Genomic DNA, 17,241 nt, shown 5'->3' with positions numbered 1-17,241 from the left:
GGGATTTTTTTTCTTCAAGAACATCTTTGACAAGCAGGATTGTTTAAGAATTCGAGTCCAAGCACTGCCAGAGTAAGAAGCCTATTCTGCTTTGTCTGAGAGAAGACACAGCATTGTGGAATGTGTTCTCACTGTGGAAGTGTTGGATGGGGCTTAGAGCAAAGTGATCTAGTGAAATACATCACCACCCATGACTGGGGAATTAAACTAGATGGTCTTTAAGAGGCCCTTTCCAACTCAAACCATTCAGTGTGACTCTGTAAGTATCTTTTGGGATCAGTCCCTGTCACATGTTATTCCTGAACCATCTTTGAATATAATCTGAAGTAGCAGCATTTCCTAGAAAGGAGCAATGCCTCCTGACTAGGGAAATCACTGGCAATTAAATAGTCTGTACTGTGGCACGCCAGTGCCTCAAGCCTGTGGCATTGCCTTGCTTTATTTCTTGACAAAATTCAAATGTATCAAAACCATAAATTGTCTTCTACTTGTACAATAATTTAAGAGGACAGATTAGCAAGGCCCAGGGTGAAATTTCATACCAAAATTAGAGGGGAGAGAGATGTGGTTCAGCATCACGTCAGTCACACAAGGTTTAAGGAAGGGATCCAGTTGTAGTACTCCTTATGTGTGAATCAGTGAGCAATTAGGGTATTTAGGAGAGGGTATTTGGACAAGGAGAAACTTGAAAGGGGAAACCTGAATCCAATTTTAGTCATCTCAAAGCTGCATGCAGTAATGAGTAGCCCTGTTGTTTAAGTAGAGACAAGTGGATATCTTTTTCTTAACCAGACAAGAATTTACTTTGGTAAAAAAGGAAATAAAATCTTCTTAAACCTCAGTAAGTTTCTGTTTTCAATTAAGATTTACCCTTGGGTCCTATGGTAACACCCCTGAGGACATTTGCTTATTTGCCCTTCTGAAACACCTCTTCCATCTGTGTTTTTCCTGCTCCATTTCTGTCTGTGTGCATGGACAGCACGCCATGTACAGTATGGTGTGTGACACACATTAATACATATAGATAGCCTTCTGCTTCTGACCTTACAAACTGTCCACTTCAGCATTGTCATTCTGTGAAATGTCCAACTGTAGTCCAAGAAATGCATTTTAAATGTGAATACAAACATTTCTATTACTGATAACACCAACGCAGCATTTTTTGCTTTGCTGGGATTAGGACCTTGATAGTTAAAGTTACATTGGAGTAATGACAGTCCAAGGTTACATCCTTTACAGACATGGCAAAGGAAGGGGAGGCCTTTGATATGTCTCTGCTGATAAAATTAAGAAGGATTATTTCTTGTGTTTGGTGAGATTATATTAAAAGTGAAAGAATATATTTGTTACTCATAAATATGTTAGGTCACAAAAACTGGGAGATATTTATGTGTTGCACTGCACCGCAGTTGTATTTCATTCATGCTGAAAGTCTGATTTTAGAAAACAATTTTAAATCTGATAATGATGTAAATAAATGCCTCTCCCCTCAGCGAATAGCCATCTTCTCACATGCACAGGAAAGCAGTTGCCATTCAGCTAGGGACAAGATAAAATAAAATAAAATAAAATAAAATAAAATAAAATAAAATAAAATAAAATAAAATAAAATAAAATAAAATAAAATAAAATTAAAAAAAATCATTGTGAGCTGAAAAGAGAAACACTCAGGAAATTTCAGCTTAGAAGGCTAACTGAATATGCTTCACTGTGCTTCACTTTCATGCTCCATAAAATGGGGGTAATAATCTTTATTGATCTGTCTACCTTTTAGCAATGCATTAAGAACTTAAATTGTATCTTTACAGTCTTTTGAACAGTCTTGATATATGCAGCTCTTACAATACAGCTTAGTAGCTGGGCTTGCCATTTTATCAGGTTCTCCCACAGGAGAGCTGCCCTGCTTTACTTCATGGTTTTCTGGTCTTCCCATGCTAAGGCCTTCTAACTGGGCAAGTTTGGCAAATTGATGACAACTACTGCTTGTTTCCTGAGGTGCCATAGCCAACAGTGCACTCTTCCTGCTCCAGGAGTCAGTGTAGGTTGTCACCTGGTACTTCATGGTTGAGCCTACCTAGAGGCACATCACTGGGTGTGACTGCTGAAGGAACAGCCACTCATTAGGATCCTGTCACTCAGTGGAGTCATGTCTTAGCCTAATAATGGGAGAGGGTGATGACAGCCACCTGTCCCTCCTGCTATGCCTGAATTACTTGGATATCTTTGCATGGTGCTTTTTTAAGAATGGATTTTTTGGGGGTTGTTGTATGTCACCACTGGTGATTTCAGTAGGCAGAGGTCTTCACATATCTTTGTTACTCTTTACCATGCATTTCACACCTGTATTCATTTTATATCCACAGCAAGAGATTCAGAGGAGTTTACTTTTGCACTCTCATAAAGCAACTTAGTGGTCTGCCCAAAAAGCTAACTGATGTTTTCACTAAACAGTTATTTTAGACCTAATTTTACACTGTCTTGGATGGGTTCCATTGATAAAGTATAAAAATTAATTGTTGAAATCAATAGGAATGTTATATGTTTTGTTTTATATATATTTTTGGGGAATAAACTTGCTTTTGAGTTTCATTAGGAACACTTCAGCTTTTTTTCATGAGAAAGCTTCCCTGTGTCTAGTGCTATGTATGCATCTCTTTTTCTTTCCATTCATTCAGCTGTCCATACCTACTTAATGGTTTGTGAATCAGCTGATTAATTTCTATAAAATTTGTCAGAAACAAAGAGATCTAAAAAGATAACTAAGCCCCCAAGTGGAATGAGAACCAGCAGACAGACTGTGGAAAACTGTAATATTTTTATCTCCACTGAGGAAAAAAATGGAATTGTACTAGTAGGAGTCAAAATGGACAACATAGTGTGGTGAATGCTGAGGATAAAGAGGAAGAAGCAAGTTTTCTGTAAAGGGCAGACTGGAAGTATTATGATGGAGTAGGTGTTTTCAGCAAGGCTATGATGAAGAGAGAGGAGAAGGTGAAGGAAATACAGATGTGATATGCTTTTTTTTATTTTTCCTGTTGCAACAATCCTATGACTCCAGCTTTGTAGGTTGCTGTTTGGAAAAAAAAAAAAAAAAAAGTTTGGGTTTAGGCCCAAGTTTCATCAGAAGTTCATTTCAGATTCTCTAATACCTGTAAAAAGAATCTTGCAACAGCATAACTTTTTCCAGCCTAGCAGCTTATTGACTGACAAGCTTTCTTACGACATCTGTTTGACATCTCATCCTAATATTAGTTTTACAGGCACATTCACATTTTAGGAAATCACTGTATTCTCAAGTCTGAGATGTCACAAGTGTCTCTTTCTGCAACTACTTGCCCCAGAAATGTTAGCTAATATATTTTATCTAACATCAGCCCTCCTGTTGGGTTGTACTTCATAGCTGTCATCCAAAACCAGCTGCATTTCTATGAACGTATCTTAATAAGGCATGCCATGAAAGGCACCAGTATCCCTTTGTGTCTTCCTGAGACCACATGGGAGTAAAAGGTGGTCATCCAGAGTGCCAGGTATCAGAAAATCAAGTATAATTACATAAGTCCCACTAGTAAACCATTATATGGAAGACAAAAAGACTGATACTTTTATCTATCTCACTCTGTGTTAAAATTAATAGTGGAAAGAAACCATAATCTAAGGTCCAGAGTGTGGCCCACAATTTGCTTTATGCACTCTTAAGCCACAGCAGATTTGCTGCAGGTGACAGTGGACAGTGGTAAAATGTACAGGTGATATGTGATGTGGCAAATGAATTGGAAAGTCCTCATCACCCCAGTGAAGGAATGACTGTTTCCCACCCTCAGCCTGTCTTACCAGTCTCTCTGTGCTTTTACCACCTAAGTTTGATTCAACAGGAAGAATATAAGGAATTACGTGTGGCGAGTATATGTGGCATGCGTACACTCTCCCTGTGTTGTTTCTTCCAGATTATTGGAACAATCCCACTGATGCCTAATCCAGTCCCGTCCAGCCAGGCGGCAGGTGGAGCTCAGGGACTTCAGGTGCAGCCGATAACTCCACAGTTATTGACCAATGCCCAGGGTCAGATCATCGCCACTGTCATCGGCAACCAGATACTGCCAGTGATCAATACCCAGGGAATAACACTATCGCCGCTCAAACCAGGCCAGCAGGTAAATTGTCTGTAGCCTGAATGATTATCAAAACAGACACACTGAAATTTTCTGCTCCTCATGGAGACACTCTCATGGCCTCTCTAAAAACCGCCACTTGTTTACCACCTTTAATTTAAAAATTTAATTCTGTCCTGCATAGTGTATTACTGCATACTGTATATGTAGTAATTAATAATGTCCTATTATATAATTTATTTATACAGTCAAGAATTATCTATTTATTCTTTTTCTTTTCTTTTCAAGGTCAGTATAGGACCAACTGAGATGTTTACTGCAATGAAAATGCAGTAGGAATGAGACAGAGGAGATCCATCTGGCCCATCTGGCCTATAAAGTTTAGTTCCTTAGTTAGTGGTCACCTAGTAGACTGGGGCTTGAAGTTATTTGGAACATGAAGGAAAAACAAGGGAAAATATAAAATCTTATTAGATTTCCTTACTGGAAAATCAGATATAGTTATGTATAATTGCATAGACAGAAAGTATTCTGTAGAAATTATTACTCAGTGTAAGGTTGCAGGTAGTTGACAGACTTAAGGATGGATCCAGTGACCACACTGAAGTCCAAAAACACTTCTGTAGCTCTTCTTATAGCACTCTAGAGTCAAGTCCATTAGTTTTGCCTACATCTGTAGAGCAAGGAATTGTAGTCCTATCTTTTATCTCAGAAAGGGGAAACTGAGGACAGAAAACACATCAAATGGGATTACCAAAGAGGTACTTACAAAAATGTCCCTCACTTAAATATTCTGTTTAGCATTCCTACTGCTGGTTGTGCTTGTTTGCCATTCCTGCTGACACCTCCAGGCACAGGGAGCAACTTCCTGTGTGCTGCTGAGTATCCCAGACCACCTGAATTCCAAACTGATGATTTATTCTTTTCTTTTTTTTTCAAATTTAGAAGTAGAGAATTTATGGATCTCTAACGTCACTTTTTTGTTTGTTCTGAAAACATTTCACATCCCATTGGTTCCCTGCTTTTTCCCCATCCTATCCTCTGTAGTATGTAGCATGGGCATTTTTCAAAGCACTTATCATTTATCTAACTCTGTTTTCTTTAATGGGAGTGTACTTGCACTAGTGGCAAATGCTTTTGCAATGGTTGCATATAGACGGTTTCAAACAAAGCTGAATGGATCTGAGGGCAGGCTCCGTGTTCTCCACCACAGGAAAGCCTGACAATGAAATATGAAAATCAGCAGTTCACATTTGGTTTCCTGGGGATGTGTGGGATGGGTTTTTTTGAGCCAGTCCCCTGAAGGGATTAGATCTTTTCCTCTGTTATGGGGGAAGCACTCAAAAATCATAGCAATTCTGAGATCCCATTTGAAACTCATGAAATGTAGGTATAAATAGGAGGATAAAGGATGTGCATTATTGCCTGAGACATTCTCACATGCAGGGTAACTCACCCTCTGAGTCCTGCAGCAAAGCAACTTCCTCCAGGCAATGTCTGCCAGTAGTGCCAGTGGGCAGAGAGGATACAGAGGTGTAACATTTTCTGCACAGCTCATGGCACTGGGCTCACATAAAGGGATGAACTGGGAAAGCTGACGCTTCCTGAATGAGCAGAGGTGCAAAGCAGAGAGCACTGCTTAGCCACATCATGCTGCACTGTACTTATTTGCCCAACCTGCGTGCTCATGTGCAGGGATCAGCTGGCAAAAATATCAGTCAGCAGAGAACAGATTATGTGCCAGAGCCAAAGATGATCCCTATTAAGCTGATCTGCCCAGCAGTGCTATGGAGGTAGAAAACATTATTTTGCCAATACTATTTTCACAGGGTTCAGCCCCTGCCTCTTTCTCACAAGGAGTCCTGAGGTGCCAAGAAGGGCCACAAAACAACATTCTCCTAACCTTGAATCAGCTTTTCTTGAAGTCTAATCAAGACAGTATTTTGATCAGGGAGGAAAAAAAAATGTAGTGAAAATTTTATATGAAAAAATATATTGGTTTAGGTTATCGTTTTTATAGGAACCACAGAAAATTATTTCAATGTATTTGTGCTCCCTCTACTGGCTCTTCTGGCTTTACTGAAAGAAGTCAGAGAAAATTTTCAGTGAATTTCAGTGGGAGCACAAAAGATGCATGAGAGCTAGATTCCTCATAGAAATAATGCTGATGGACAGTGAAAAACAATTGAGCTGGTACTATACAAACTGTTCTATCATTTGGAAAGTGAATAGATTTGCTCGAAGTTTAAGGAGATCTTGGGTTTACTTTTTTGCCTGTGTAGAGATTTAGACTAACTGTAGTGTTTGGCCCATGATAGCATATTAAGTCATAAGGTTTAAAATATCATTTTCAAAAGAACTGAGTGAGTGCTTCAAATCAGAGGGCTCAGCAGGAATTCAAAATGATTTTGAAAATGGTGTCACACAGTATTTGGTGTCTTCTAACTTGATAAAGGAAGCTTCAGCAGAGGGAGAGATTGCAACACAAGTTTGGGGAAAGTTTCTAGCATGTCTTGAAGAAATAAATGCAGGAAATAAATAATGTAGTAAAAATGTTCCAGTTACAGATAGTCCTAGTTTAGCTTTCAACTTGTCACTTCCTTGGAATCTCAAGTACTGAAGGAGAAAAAGAGCAATGATACTGAGCTGCAGCTTGTTAGCTGAGTCACAATAATTGAGCCCTTGTAAACTGTTCCAGTTGTTACAGTTCCTAGTAATGCATGCTAGTACTTACTTTCTCCCTGATGACTGAAGACTTAAATGCCTCAGATATTGTTAGTCAGCTTTACTTAGGTATACTATATGTGTTATTTATTCATACAACTTTTTCAGACTTGACAGACTAAAACCAGAATGTCTCCTAATGGAAATGAGTTCATAGAATACTTACATGCAGTGTAAAGCAGTGCTTCTTTTCCTGCACTGTAAATAGGTTGATTTTCAATGTACACAAGCAAGTCTGATGTAGTCCTGCTCTTCCTGTATTTAAGTATAAATAGACAGGTTTGATTTATGTTCTTTCAACTACCCACAGTAGGTATTGTTCCTCTTCAAATTACAAGTAGGTAAAACTTCAGATATTTTACTATTTCCAACATTTTGCTAATCTAAGGAGCACCAAGAATTCTCCTAGAAATTGCAATGGCTTTCTAAAGCAGGCAGTTGTTTGCACTCCTGTTTTATTCAGTATCCTTTTTATCTCTGTTCATAAACAAGGGGTTTTTGCCTTTAATAATTTTTGCTTAGCCATTTCCACACTTTTCGAGATTTTTTGATCAGAACTGAATGCCATGGTCACAGGGAGGATGCTTCCCTGTTTTACATAACATGATATTGTTTTCAGCATTATGTTCTTTCTTTATCTCAGTACAGCCTACATCCTGCTTTTTTCTATCTCTGTTCATGGAACAGTTTTACTTAATAAGCAGATGTATCCATCATTATATATCTTTGCTTTCCTGATTATTTTCATGTGTATCACTAAAATGGTTCCTTTTGATGTGAATCACTTTGCACTGATCCACTACCTGTCAATATGCTCCCCTGGCATGGTCCTAACAGGATTTGTAAGTTTTTCATGGTATTCTGTACTAACTGAAGAAATTCATGTGTTCTTCCTGCAGATGCTACTTTACCATTATTCACCATATTTCCTGCTGGCTGCTAAAATATTTCAAAAATTTGGTGTAAATCCATTGTTTTCTACTTTTAGTCTTCTTTCTTGAAAAAGAAATAAAATTCTCTAATTTTATGTTTTTTGCTTTATAAGCTCTTTGTGTCCCATAATAGAAGACTATTTTGTAAGTTTAACTTCTCCACTTCCTCCATGCTTCTCAAGAGGAATTTTGTGAAAATATAGGTTGCATGGCTAAGGATGCATTGTTTTTGAGAAAAGATGAATTTGTTGTAAAAATTTGTTTGCATTGTCATTCATTATCAGATTTTAGAAATTTGTTTCAAGGTGTTCTTTCATCTCACTAACAACAAAACCTTAACTCCAGCACAGCTGAACTTGAACCATGAACTGCTGTCTTATAAAATTTAGGAAAGTGTGCACCTTGCTTAACTTAGTCATAAGGAGTTAGGTATCTGGTGTAAGCTAGTTAACTGGATTTCCTGCATAGACATAGAAAAGGAGACAAATGCATGTCCAGTGGAAAACTCAAGATACCAAAATAGATAAGTTTTTAGATAGGTTGGATCTCTAATAGGTATCTTAACATATCCATTGTTACCATTGACATCAGAGAGGGCTAGGGTACCTATTTGAGGATTTTCAAATAATGCTACGGTGAGCAAAATTGACTGAGAAAAATCCAGCTGCTAATGATCACTGGGGTTCAAATATATTCTTGTTTATGAATTTCCTAAACAGCTTTCCTAATAATTGGTGTCTTCATAACTATTTTCTTTCCCATACAGAAGAAACTTCTGGACATTCTGTTGTTCTCTGGTGTACCACATAAAGTGGGTTCCCATCTCACTTTTGCCTGGATCTTTCTTTCTACATACTAGATTCATTAAATCAGGACTGTAGTCCCAGTTGTCCTCAGTCTTGTTGTATCTACAGTGCCTGACAGAATTTTTCGTGCTTCATCGTGTCTTACAGCACGACCAGCTTTGGGCTTCTGCCAATTCCAACACAGTAAAATGAGCTAGTAGGTAGTATTTTCCTACATTTTCAGTTCCCCATCTTTGTTGTCATTGGCCATCATGCTCCAGATTAACTGTTGAAAAGACATAGATGCCTTTCAGATTGGTCTGTGGTGATTTTTGTACATCTGCTTGCCAAATTTCACATCAGATGTTCCCTTTCTGCAGTCTCAACCTGCCACAAACTCCCTACCATCCTGTTATCACAACTCTATACAATCCCTTGTTATTCTCTCCCATTTAAATCTAACCAGCTCTCAATCATTTCCTCTCTGCAATGCTCCTATAGCTTTGATGCTGTCTTGTTTTATGAGAAATGCACTCTTTTTTCTCTGTTTCAATATAGTCACTAAACTGTGTTGTCTCAATTCAACTTTGTTTTTCTTTTGCTTCTTATATGACTTTCAGTGATGAGGGTGACAATTTTTCTCTCTTCTTTCTCTTTTCCTTTACCATCATCATTGCATAATTCTATTTCATCTATGGATAAATTGCTAGAATTTTGAAAGTCAAGATTACTAGACTACTTACTACTACAAGGGACTACATCAGACTTTCCATGCCATGGCATGACATTGACTTGTAGCTTCCATCTTTTCCTGACCAGTTTTCTTTGTGGCATCCGCACCTGTAGGAGAAGGATATCTCAAAAACAGTTGATATAACTGCACCAAACCATTGGGAATAGTATGATGCCACTACATTAGCTGTCATTCTAAGCAACTGAGGCACAGAAAGCATACAGTGCTGTTCACTGTAGGAAAAGGAGGGTTACCTTTGAATTATGCACTTGCACATTTAAAACAGTTATTATAATACTATTGTAATATTTACATTATTAATTAACATTATTAAGTGATAAGTCATTTATCATTAGTGATTAATGTATTGTCAATAATATTGTTGTTATATTGACATTATATCCTTCCTGATAGGGGTAAAAAATTATTTATGCACCTCATTCACATATAAAATTAAATCTTCTACACAAGTCCAGCTATATTCCCAAACTCATTTTACAATTTGAAAGACTTTCAGTTACAGTGTGCTTTGAAAGTAGTTGTGATTCAATAGAAAGGCTTTGAAAGAACTTCAGCAGATGGTGTCAAAGTCCTGCCCCCAGTCATGTCCACAACAGTCTTCATTTTAGGCGGAGTATGTACACAGCCAGTGTGAACCTAAGAATGTTTTCTTTATTAGTTTCCAAATGTAGCTATTCTGTCAGTGTAAGCAGTGTGTAAAAACACCTTTTATACTATACGTATTATACTATATTCTACTATACTGGGAAAAAGGATGTTTTTTCGGTATCAAGTATCTTTCTTATTCAGTTTCCTATAAACAGTTACTTGAATTTATTTGAGTAACCTAAATTAGGGTCAGGGGGTACAGTATTTGTAACATACTCTGGCACAGTTGACTGTGAAAGGGATTTGCCATGAAAGATGGGGATATGTGTATTAACTTGTTCTTTCCAATTGCTAGAAGATTTAAGGAAACACCTTTGAAGCCCCAGCCTGCTCATGCAGTCTGTTTAAAAACAGGCTTCATCTGCCATTGAGCTCTTGAATCATGCAGTGTCCTCAGCATGCCACTACTCTTTCTCAAAATCAAATATATTTTAGGACATGTGTACAGAGTAGAGGACTCAATTTGCAAGAAAATAGAAGCATGAAACACTTAAACTACTACTATTATAAGGCATTATCATTCACACACATCAATTTTGAAGTGTTTTGGAATGTCTTTTTTATATCAAGATACTTATTTTTCAAACGTTCCATGGACCTTAGTCTTTACAAGAGTTAATATCCATATTTCTCATCAGAAAAAATTGAAAATCTTTAGCATAAACATACTTAAGATGCATTTCTTGCTCTTTGTACCACTCCTTTTTGTTTCCTCTCTTCTGCCCTCCTTCTAACACTTGTCTATTTCACCTGCGTCTTCTCTAATTGTGTTTCCTTATCTCTTGGATTTCCTTTCCATGATCATAGAAAAATAACACTGAAAAGGACCTGAAGAGGCCATGTATTTTGTCTCCTCGCACTAGGCAGGATCACTTGTCCCTATATCATTCTTGACAGATGTTTGTCTAGCTTGTTCTTTAAAATCTTCAGTGATGGAGGCTCCCTAGGCAGTCTAGGCACCTCTACTTAGTGCTCTAAATGTCTTCTTGATGCCTGATCATAGCTTTCCTTACTGCAATTTAAGTTCATTCTTTTCTTCTGCTTTCCATTAAGTCCATATTTCACCCTTGCTGTTTGTCCAGACTCTCCGTAAAACCAAGTAGCAACTGTGTTATAATACAGGGCAAAATTCCATCAAAAATTTTCTAGATTTCCACTTAGTTTCTTTACCTTTCCTTATTTTATGCTAAATACCTTGTTACCCTATCACTTTTCTGCAGCTTTCTGGATGCAGAGAACAACATCCCTGATCTCATAAGGCCTTTAACACAGAGCTCCAGTCAACCATCCCAAGCATAGGGATGCCCTACATAATTTAAGAACAAAATTCAGTCTTCCAGACCTAACTAATTCTTTACCTCTGCATCAGTCAATACCTCTGTATCAGTCAACACTAACTTCACGGTTGAAAGCAATATGTAAAGCTTGTACAAAAGAAATAGAAATAAGGCCCTTCGCAGCTTTCAGTTTAATTCTTATAAAGTGTTATGATGCACTTTTCCCTTCTCATATTCACTTCATCCCACTAGCTGTGGTGTGCATACACATATTCCTGCCAGATGCAGATCACAGTTCCATACAGTCATCATTCTGGCATGTCTCCTATATCCACTTACAAAGAAAGGCACTTGCAGCAACTGTTTCTGTAATTTTTGTGCCTCCTTCTGTCTCTGGATGGAAAATGCACAACAGTCATAAATATAATTCATATCATACATACGTGTCCAAAATTGAGAAAAGTCAGCTATTGCAAGCACAAATTGAATCTGTCATCTAGAATCTAATTCATAATCTAATCGTTGTCTCTCCTTAAGGCTATTTCTGGAGGGGAAATTATACTGGATGAAAATAGAGAGTATTTTAATGCAATTTCATGCCGTAGATAACAATCATTGTTTTTTAAGCAGGACATTTACAGCTTAACATCATCTGCTGTAAAGCAGAGGCTATGCTGGAAATAATGCAGGGAGTTAGAGATGGAATCCTCCCTCAGTCTTTGGTCAGGTCTTAAAGTGATTCTTCAGCCTCTTCAACCCCATTGCTCACTTCTCCCTCAAAAGCAGCGTGTTAGAATCCAACCTCTAAATATCCCTTATATATTGCTGTTACCTTACTTAAGGTTACTGTGAATCCAAACTTCATTAGCCATATTCCTTTATGCCCTACCTAATTATGAGAATTTCTTATATTTGTTTAAATATTTCTGGACCTTCAACAAGAAAGTTGCCAAGATTATTCCAGATACTTTAAAAATATATACATGGTACAAAACATGTGCAGAGACTCAAACACTTTCTAGACTCAACCATCATATTATGCACATGCTACACAGTGGCTGACTTTGTGCATGCCTTTCATGCAGAGCTGAAAAATGCGGAGTGCCCTCTTGTTCTAGAGCTTCCTGGAGGCTTCAGTTTCACTGTGGAAGTGCTCAGTAGTTGAACTGTTCAGTGACTATGTTGTAACATAGCTGGAAAATGTTGGATTTACTTTCTCCCTGAGAAATATCGATGGGAAATGGTGTAGAATAAAAAAAAAATTATGTGTGGAAGATCAAGGTTCAAGAGATTATCCAGTCCAACCTGTAGTAACTATTCCAGTTTTTAGTTAATTTGATCCTAACTACTGTCATAGAAACCCACAGATTCCACCAGTAATCTATGCCAGTGTTTCACTGCCATGTTAGAAAGCTTTTCCCAACATCTAATTTGAACCTTCCAGATAACTAGACCCATTATAAAATGAATAAAGGACAGAATAATTATGTCCTCTTTTCATTAGCTATGCCTATATTCAAAGCAGGCATCATATCCCACTTGGTCTTCCCTCCTTTAGATTAAACATGACCAGTTCATTACAGGTGCCTTCATAAACCTTCATAACTCCCAGGCCTTTAGCCATTCTAATTATTGAACTCTAGTTGGGCTAGATTTTAATGCAGTCTCGCACCTAGCTGTGGACATGGCATCCTCCTCTGCAGAGGTCTTTCCAGGGCTCAGCAGAAAAGATGCATTTCACATGCACTGCAGACATCACTCCCACTAACATTTCTTGGTATGGGAACTGCCTTTACCTCACTTTTGCAATACCACAGGTTCGCAGCCAGTATGTTCAAAGCACAGAAATATTTTGATTCTTAATCTTTTAATCCAGCCTGTCAAAATTTCCTCCCAGCATGTCATCAGCATGTAAATTTAGTAATGGTGTTCTCTGCTCCGTCATCCAGGCCATTAAGAAAATATTGAGTAGTGTTGAATGAGGACAGACTTCTGTGAAGCACCATGCATGCCCATTTTTTCCCCAGACACTTCATCCTCAGTTTTGCTTTCCAAATATTTTGGCATTCATTCTGCAGCAATTTCACCTAAACTATGCTTCCTGAGATTTTAAGGAATGTCACATGAGGCAGTATCAAGACACTTGTAAAGTCAAACCACCTACTGCTTTTCCCTGGTCCACAAGGCCAATTACCCTGTCTTAGAGGGAGACCAGATTGGTTTGACACAGTTTGTTTCTGCAATCCAAGTTGTCTGTCGCTACCTTGTTTTCTTGCCAGAGCTTACAAATTGTTTGATTATTTTCTTCAGTACTTTACTGTGGTTGAAATTTAGTTGACTGGCCTATAATTTGGCAGATCTTTCTCTTTAAAGATAGCTGCTACATTTTCTCTTGCATCCTCACAGATAAGCACTAACATCTCTTAGGCTGTTCCACATAGTGTAAAAGCATCTAACTCATCTAAATACAGTACTTATCTTCCCTTGGCTGCGCTGAAATCTTTAGTTTTGCCAGAGATTTCCTCAGACTACAGACCCAGACACCAAACACCTGTCTGTTTCTGAAATGTGCAGTCTGGATGTGATGTGGATATAATGCATGGGCAGGCAGTCCACATCTTCAGTGTTCAAAAGAGGCCAGCCCTGAGAGTGGTATGTTTCCCTAAGAGAAGATATTATAAAAGTACTATCTAAGTGGGGAATTCTCTGTAGATAAAATCCAGCTGTTAGAGAATTTTTTTAAGATGCTCAGTCCTTGCATGAGTCTGAAAACTGGAAGCCTTTCAATCAGCTTCTCAACTGAAATCCCCTTGACAAAGTTCCAGTTATATTTTGTTAATGTACTTGAGGAAAAAAAATCCTACATATAACAAAATGCCTTTTTTATTAATCCACAAGGAAGTCAAAATACACTAAAACTGGCCAGATAAATAATTAGACTTAATTATATAAATTACAAATATAAAATAATTATACTTAATTATATAACTTTAATATTTATTAAAGATTAAATCAAAGTTTCTTCCTTCATTTTCTGTTATATTATTCCATGTAGAAGGTAGAAAAAGAAATTGAAGTTTTTCCATTCTTAACAGACTCTAACAGGAATATTGTCATTAAAATATTTCATATATATTCCACAGAAAATGTCATCTTGAATGTGAACAGATACCTTTATCTACAGGTTTATACAATTTGTTGTCTACTTAGCATCAGACAGATTTCTATGTGTGCTGGGAGGATAATACATATAATTTGAGTGTCACTAATGAATGTAGCTTCTTTTCTAAAGTCATTTTTTTCAGTTAGATATCAAAAGAGAAAACCTTATACTCCTTAGCATTCAAGAAATAGATTTTAATTACTGACTTCAAGCAAGGCCACATAGGCCTTTATCTTTTCCCTTGTAGAAAATGCAGATAACAGCTGCAGTGAAGTGAAGCCTTTTTAGAATATTTTTATGATCTTTTTTGATCAATATCAAGAATAACATAAAATAAAGGTATAATAAGCAGCAGTCACTAGAGTGTATCAGACCTGTATTACTGTATTCTTATGCTCTGAAAAGATTGTACTGGACTACTAGAATTCAATTCAAAACTGTAAAGTCCATTGTGTGCCTTTATTTTGTAGAGAGACTGCCCTTCAAATTTTCTGAGAGTTTTATGTGAAAATCAGTACCAGAGAATGTTCCTAGATTTCAATGCTACATGAAAGCATATTATAGGCAGAATGGATTGATGGTTCTTTCCATTCCCCTAGTAAACAAACAAAGACTACACTCCTGTAATATTTGTTTAAAAAATTTAGAAAGTCAATTCATGTATCATTTGCATCTACCATACTTACTAGACTTTTCACATGTGTTATACTGGATACAGTCTTGATGTGGATAGAGCTCAGAAATTTTTGTGTGTGTTTTAGTCAAAGACAACTTATCTGTTCCCATGATTTTTGTTTGTTTGCCAGTTATGATGTCATAAAACAAATCACTGATTCCTGTAGGAAAGGGATTTTTGCTCAGTTTATATCCTCTTCCCCATTCCCATTCTTCTTGGCCCTGGTCCTGCAATATGAAAGGACCTCTGTGAAACAAGCCTGATTTCTATGAGAATCCATGTAGGGAATAAAAGTTTGCTTTCATGAGTCAGAAAACAGGTAAGGATATGTATTTAATAAATCAGAATCCTTCTGTAATGTCATAAGTCTCTTATCTCCCATTACAAAAGAAGTATTTACCTTCCAATTGGACAATATTCTAAGCAGCTCAGATTCCTCCTGCAAAATTGTCACTTGAATAAAGCCCATGGTGTTTAATGCTCCTATGTGATTTGTTCCCCAGAAGTAGATGGGTGAGATGGTGCACTGCAAGTTTCCTATTATTGCTTCACTTTCTAAATACCTATTTTTACATTTTAACATGTAGCTCCATCAGCCTTCCCAGACGCAAGTGGGACAAGCAGCTTCACAATCCAATCTCCTGCATTTGGCTCACAGTCAAGCATCTATGTCTCAAAGCCCAGTGCGTCAGGCTTCCTCTTCTTCCTCCTCATCCTCCTCCTCTTCAGCTTTGAGTGTTGGCCAGTTAGTCAGCAGTAAGTATTGCTCCCTGGCTCTCCTGAATTCTCCCTTCTGTTTGTTCTCCTCGCTCCTGAGTTTTCCAATCTGCTTTCCCTCCTTTTGTTTTTTTTTTTAATATAGTAGATTGTATATTGCAAAATAGCTGACTCTCACCAGTGTGAGTTACTAAGTGTTATCATGGATGGGGCTTAAGGTAAACATGCCTTGAGAAATTTAATCTGTGTTGAAAATGGTCTTAAAAATGGTAGCAGCCATTAATTGACTCATGAGGACAATTGTTATAACTGAAATGTAGTTTATGTTTTTTGGAAGCTAGAAGTTTCTGAATCATTTAATATAATGAAATACATTTCTCAGAATTTGGTTGGCAAACAGGTACTCCTACTTTTGGTTAAGCTGCTTGTTTCTTTGCTTGGGTGATATAGCAAACCATTTTGCAAGACCTAATACTGCACAAATCCAGAGTGAGAGATTTTCTTGCCATAAAAAGCTCTCAACACTTAAACAAGAATGAACTGGAACACACTGGGGAGAAGGGAGAAGCACACTGCAGTGAAATAACTGAGTTCCAGTATTAGAATTAGAACGGCTGACCTGAACAGCACTTTCTTCCAGATTGCACAGCTGAGAGTCTTTGCTATTACCTTATCAGCATTAACTTGGTCTTTTACATAGCAAAAACCACAGGCTGACAGTATACATAAGGAGCACTAACAGTTTTTGCACATCTGCAAAAATCCAATTGATTTGTATGACCCTGTTCTATGATACTCCATGTACATATTCTGAGTAATCAAACACTGCAGCTTGTGCCATATTGGTAGTGAAAAATATGTAACTGATACAAGCTTATGAAGGGCTTGGAGAAACTGTTATGCAAGGGAAGATGTGAAAAAATCTTGGTTGGATTGTTTCAGAGATCATTTATATGGAGAAATTACTAGTAGAGCTATAGTGGTAAAATTATGCTGATGTAACTCCCAGTGGGAATACTTTTCTTCTGGAATGAAAATATCTGCATATAGATAAAGATATAATTATAATGCTATTGCATTGTCACTAGTAAATTTTCTCACATAGACATGCTTGTAGAAGGAAGACAAAGAAGAGGTTTTACATTACAAATACATTAAATTTACCTCTAGTCCATGAGGGCAAATTGAGTAAAATAGCTAGTGGTGCAGAGTTATTTTTCAATAGCTAGTCTAGAATAGCTCCTCTTTTGGACATTGTTATTTAAAATACATGCAACATGGAAGAAGCCCTCTTAAGATTACAGGATAAATCCATCCAAAGTTAGAAAATACTTGAAAAACAGCTGTTTGTTCAACTGTATGCAATTCCTCCTAGAGCATGTATTTCATTATAACAGTATATTGTTGTGATTAAAATCATGCAATCATCTTTTTTTTCCTCATCCTTCTTTCAGTG

At 37.3% G+C, this 17,241-nt stretch overlaps 1 protein-coding gene across 6 annotated transcripts in view; it reads left to right on the top strand.

Annotated features, from left to right (window-relative positions):
• Nucleotides 1-17,241, top strand: part of POU6F2 (POU class 6 homeobox 2) — a 313,133-nt gene that overhangs the window by 280,013 nt on the left and 15,879 nt on the right. For all 6 annotated transcript variants that reach the window (XM_074541631.1, XM_026793432.2, XM_014267044.3 and 3 more), the window contains exons 7-8: nt 3,945-4,151; nt 15,656-15,824. In XM_074541631.1, the coding sequence (XP_074397732.1) occupies nt 3,945-4,151; nt 15,656-15,824 (376 nt within the window). The remainder of the gene's footprint in view (nt 1-3,944; nt 4,152-15,655; nt 15,825-17,241) is intronic.

This window comes from Zonotrichia albicollis, chromosome 1 (genome assembly GCF_047830755.1).
Source record: "Zonotrichia albicollis isolate bZonAlb1 chromosome 1, bZonAlb1.hap1, whole genome shotgun sequence".
In the NCBI taxonomy this organism is placed as follows: Eukaryota; Metazoa; Chordata; class Aves; order Passeriformes; family Passerellidae; genus Zonotrichia; species Zonotrichia albicollis.
Note: the sequence above shows the minus strand (reverse complement) of the source record. Positions and strands in the feature narration are given on the sequence as shown.